This window comes from Neophocaena asiaeorientalis, unplaced genomic scaffold (genome assembly GCF_003031525.2).
Source record: "Neophocaena asiaeorientalis asiaeorientalis breed wild unplaced genomic scaffold, Neophocaena_asiaeorientalis_V1.1 scaffold254, whole genome shotgun sequence".
NCBI classification, from domain to species: domain Eukaryota; kingdom Metazoa; phylum Chordata; class Mammalia; order Artiodactyla; family Phocoenidae; genus Neophocaena; species Neophocaena asiaeorientalis.
Genome location: NW_020174705.1, coordinates 624,287 through 628,509, shown reverse-complemented (window position 1 = coordinate 628,509; position 4,223 = coordinate 624,287). Strand labels below are relative to the sequence as shown.

At 66.5% G+C, this 4,223-nt stretch overlaps 2 protein-coding genes across 3 annotated transcripts; one reads left to right on the top strand and one right to left on the bottom strand.

Annotated features, from left to right (window-relative positions):
* Window positions 1-10: 10 nt before the first annotated feature.
* LOC112409441 (uncharacterized) lies at window positions 11-1,433 on the top strand. The gene is made up of 2 exons (XM_024759582.1): window positions 11-258; window positions 328-1,433. Exons 1-2 carry the CDS (start codon window positions 11-13, stop codon window positions 830-832), a joined length of 753 nt encoding a protein of 250 aa, XP_024615350.1. The 3' UTR covers window positions 833-1,433.
* A 226-nt stretch (window positions 1,434-1,659) lies between these two features.
* On the bottom strand, window positions 1,660-4,176 carry RHBDL1 (rhomboid like 1). Of its 2 annotated transcripts, none has more exons than XM_024759696.1 (8): window positions 4,138-4,176; window positions 3,541-3,702; window positions 3,104-3,328; window positions 2,871-3,019; window positions 2,630-2,742; window positions 2,455-2,555; window positions 2,311-2,371; window positions 1,660-2,236 (listed from the first exon to the last, which is right to left on the bottom strand). In XM_024759696.1, exons 1-8 carry the CDS (start codon window positions 4,174-4,176, stop codon window positions 1,965-1,967), a joined length of 1,122 nt encoding a protein of 373 aa, XP_024615464.1. In that variant the 3' UTR covers window positions 1,660-1,964. The 2 variants fall into 2 exon arrangements, with proteins under 2 accessions (XP_024615464.1, XP_024615465.1); XM_024759697.1 differs by having other exon boundaries at window positions 3,541-3,699.
* Window positions 4,177-4,223: the final 47 nt, after the last annotated feature.

The following is a 4,223-nucleotide window of genomic DNA, read 5'->3' as shown; positions in this document are numbered from 1 at the left end:
GCGGGGGAGCATGCGCTCGCGGCGACGCGACGCGCAGCGTCTGAGGCCTGAGAAGTGCCGAGGTCGTCGGGGCAGGAGCCCGCTCGGGCGCTCCGACGCCCCGCCCCCGAGGCTCCGCCCAGGCGCGTGGGGATGGCGGCTGCCCGCGGGCTCGGGCTGTGAGGACTCGAGCAGCTGGGCCGCCGTCCTGGGGTGCCACGGGGAAGTGCTGCGGGCGCGCGCGAGCCCCCAGGGGCGGCTGGAAACCCTGGAGCGATGGTAGGACGGTGGGGACATCGGGCGGGCCGACCCCCGTGGCTCGGATTCCCCGTCACCGCCCTTCCCCAGGTGTCGAGAGGAGTTGCCCGCAGCCATCGAGGGCCGGGCGGAGAAGCACGTGACACGCGACGAGCTGGAGCAGTTGCTGGCGCGGAAACTGGCGGTGAGGAGCTTCCCACGTGGGGGACGGAGCCTTCCGGGGCGGGACGTAGCGCCGTGGGCGTGGCTTCACCCTGGGGGCGGGCCCTCGCGCCTGGGGGCGGGGCCCCTAGCGAGATCCACCAGCCGTGACCCCAGACCCGACCTGACCACCGGGGGGCCGCTTTCGGCCGCGCCTGCAGCAGCTCTTGACCGCCAACTCCTCGGAGCTGGTGGTGCAGCGCTCGGCCGCCGCCTTCCGTCTCCTGCCAGACGTGAACGCAGCGGTCACGGAATTGTGCGCCCTCCGGGGTGTGGGCCCGGCTATCACCTCGCGTTAGTAGGGAGAGCTGGGCGTCCCCCCGGCGAGGTCGTGGGCGGGACCTGGCGTGTTAGTGGCCTTATCTGTGAAATGGCTAGATGGCCAGATACGTGACACCGAGAGTTGTTGGGAATGGCAGCCCCACGTCGAGGTGGGGCTGAGTGCTGTCCATTTACTTCCCGCGGCAGTCCTGGCTGCCAGAGCTCTCGAGGTAGCAGCCTCCATGTCTGAAAAGGCAGTGGCCGCAGTGCCCGGTCTGCCAGCCCTGCAGTACACCCTGAAGCACTACCTGCTCTACCTGGGCCGGGTGCAGGAGCGTGCCACAGCCCTGAGCCAAGGTGCGATCTGTTGGCGGCCAGAGAGGGCATCCAGGACTCTGGTCAGGGTGATGTGCAGAGTTATCCAGCAGGGTAGGGTGACTGGTGCCCCTGAGCCCCAGACTCCCTCTGCCCCACCCCAGGCAGTGCCTCAGGCTGTGGACTCCTCACCGTGTGGAGACAGCACTGTGGATCTGGGCTGTAGGGCAGAAGCTGTGCCCTGACCTGCTGCCTGACCTCGGTCCCAGCCTGGCCACCCCTGAGGACACCAGGCCAGCCAAGAAGCACAGGACCCAGGCCTACTGATTTGGCTGTGGCCCAGGGCTTGCACACCTACCCTGTGATCTCAGGGTACAAGTCTTTGGACAGGGGGCTGGCTGCTGTAGGAGCTCAATAAATGCTTGCTGAACTCAAACCTGACTATGAGGCCCATGACCCTCCCCAGGGGCTCCCATCTCCCATACAGAGACACCTCATGCTGGGTGCAGAAAAGCAAGGGGGAAGCCCAGGCTGCTGCTTGTGTGGAGGGAAGGGCCCTCACAGTTTGATCAGTGAGTTGGGGGGAGACCAGCCCAGCCCGCAGTGCCCAGTACAGCCACCTGGTGCTGTGTAAAATATTTATTCATTCTCCAAAAAGGCTCAGACTGCAAGTCTCATGGGAGAGGCCAGGGCAGGGTCTCCTCTGGGGCCACCCTTGGGGACCTCCACCACTCAGCCCAGTCCATCAGTCCTATTCCTCCAGGCCTGGGAGGGGGCGGCCAGGGCTGGTGTAAGGCTTGGCCTGGAGTCAGTGGGCCACAGGGGCCACCTGCACCCACCAGGAAGAAGCAGCCTCAAGACATACATTCACAGAGGACGAACATGCAGGCCTTCCTAGTGGCTGGCCCACGGATGCTGCGCCCTGGCTGGTGTGGCCCTGGGAACTCTTGTCATGGTGGCGGGGGAATGTGGGCACCCAGCAGGTCGTAGGCAAAGATGTTCCAGAAGATGGCGAAGAGCAGGAAGGTGCCATAGGCAAGCAGCACCACCCACCAGCCACACTGGTCTCGCAGGCGTTCCTCATAGCTGCGCAGGATAGTCAGGCCCATGCTGACACCCACCACCGCGCCCGCCAGGTGTGCCATGAAGCTGGGCTGTGGGCCCGAGGCAGGCAGTGGCGGGGAGAAGCGCAGCCACACGGCCCGGCCCACCTCGGAGCTCACTACAGAGGGAGGCAACAGGTGAGAGGCACCCTAGCTGTAGGCTGAGGCCCCTCCACCCTGGCTCCCTACTTACTGCACACCAGGGCCAGCACCATCCTCAGCAGCTTGTAGGGACATCTCATCCCAGCCCAGTTCTGATGGGGTGTGAATAAAAAAGGCTGTGAGGGAGGCCTTATGGGCCCCTCCCCGCACCCCGCCGCAGGGGCTGCCCCGTTACCATGACGACATTGGCCAGGTGTGCAGAGCACAGGGCGTAGACCCCGCCGGAGCCCCCCACCACAGGGGCCCGCATGTCAGTAATGGAGACGGTCAGGGAGCCTGTGTGAGCAAGGGGAGAGCCGTGAGGGTGAGGCCCACCAGTGAGGTGGCCAGGGCGCACACACCTGCCTCACCTGCCAGCACACCAGCCAGGTAGAGCAGGCTGATGCGGAGCAGGCCATGCACCATCTCCAGGGGCACCCCGATCATCAGCTGCAGGAGTGCGTTGAACCCCAGCTGCTCCAGCCTGGCCGTATGGGGCAAATAGGTGTGAAGGGTGGGGTCCGCCAGGGGGCTACCAGCCCCCTGCCCCCACCTCGAGAGGCTGAGCCCTCCCGATCCGATCCGAGGGGTGCCAGAGGTGGGCCCACTCACCCAACGTGCATGAACATGTAGGTGAGAAAGCGCCAAGCCCGAGCACGGTGGCCAGGGTGGTATACGAGGGGGCTTTTCATGTACTCAGGGTGGTAGGTCTGCAGCACCCACTTGTTGAGACGGGCCCCGTAGCACAGGAACACGATGATCTGGGAGGGACAAGTGTTGGGGCCAGGCAAGACCAAGGATAAGGGAGGCTCCCGGGGTGGTGGGTGGTGGACGGGCAGGCCCACCTGGGCGAGGGTGACCGAAGCCATAAACACAGGGGGTGGGCAGCTGCGGTGCCGGTAGAAGTACCAGTGGCGGTCCACCTCTCGGGGCAGGATCTCGTAGGCCACGTAGCGCACGAACCGCTTGTAGACACCCAGTCCTGGCTCGTCCAGCAGCCCGTCCTGGGGCAGTGCCCGCTGTCCATTGGCGATGGCCCGCTTGAAGCTGCTTGAGCGCTTGCTGCTGATCTGGGGGGCGGGGCCTAGGCATAGGCCACCATACTCCCCCCGTGGCCGTCCCTCCTGAGTGGTCCACCCAGCTTGTCACAGGGTCTGAAGCCCTGCCCCATGGCTATAGCCCTCCCCAATGGGAAAGGCAGGGAGGAGGGGCCGCCTGCCCAACCCACTCCAGCCAGGGCACTGCGCCCACACCCCAGCTGCCCACCCACTGTGGCACTGACCAGGTCCACCAGCTCCTGGTAGCAGACCTGGCCCCGCTCGTTGCTCTGGGCCAGGGCCACCAGCATGTCCAGTTTGGCCGGGTCCAGGGGCAGCTCATGGCGGTGCACCAGGCCAGCGAAGGTGTCCGCACCGATGAAGCCGGTGTTCTCAGGGTCCAGCTGCTGGGGTCGGGGGGGCCAGCGGCCAAGGTCTGAGGGTGGGCCGGGCCCCAGGACCACAGGGCTGAGCCACGTCAGGCGGGAGAGGCAGGCTCCGAGCACCCTGGGTCCAGGCCCCTGTGCCCACATGGTCCCAGGAGCTAGCTGTAGAAACCGGTACCTAGGTCCCCGGCCTCTAGCTCCGCTAGCTCTCCAGCCGTCTCCCCACCTCATTTCTGCCTTGCCCATCCTGGAAGGGTAGGGCCAAGGTCTGAGGGCAATCACCAACCCTTTTGCCCCTCCCCAAGCGCCCTAGTCTGGCTCGGTCTCGTGCAGGGGACCAAGGTCGTGCAGGGAAGGGGCTGCGCTGAGGGTCTCAGAGCTCCGTCCCCCCGGCCCACCCAAGGGCGGGGGGCCGGCAACGGGGGCGGTGCCGGCGCCCCCCACCTCTCCACGCACCTGCTCCTGGATAAGCTGCAGCAGCGAGCTCCTGTCCATAGAGCCAGGCCGGGCCGGGGGCCGGGGGCCGGGGGCCGGGGTCGGCG

Excerpts from the sequence above, each read along its gene's own strand:
- RHBDL1 (XM_024759696.1), bottom strand. The coding sequence starts at position 4,176 with ATGGACAGGAGCTCGCTGCTGCAGCTTATCCAGGAGCAG. Across the intron at positions 2,743-2,870 it reads TACATGTTCATGCACGTTGG|GCTGGAGCAGCTGGGGTTCA; the intron begins GTGAGTGGGCCC and ends CCATACGGCCAG. Across the intron at positions 2,237-2,310 it reads GGTGCTGGCCCTGGTGTGCA|TGAGCTCCGAGGTGGGCCGG; the intron begins GTAAGTAGGGAG and ends CTCCCTCTGTAG.
- LOC112409441 (XM_024759582.1), top strand. The coding sequence starts at position 11 with ATGCGCTCGCGGCGACGCGACGCGCAGCGTCTGAGGCCTGAGAAGTGC. Across the intron at positions 259-327 it reads CTGGAAACCCTGGAGCGATG|GTGTCGAGAGGAGTTGCCCG; the intron begins GTAGGACGGTGG and ends GCCCTTCCCCAG.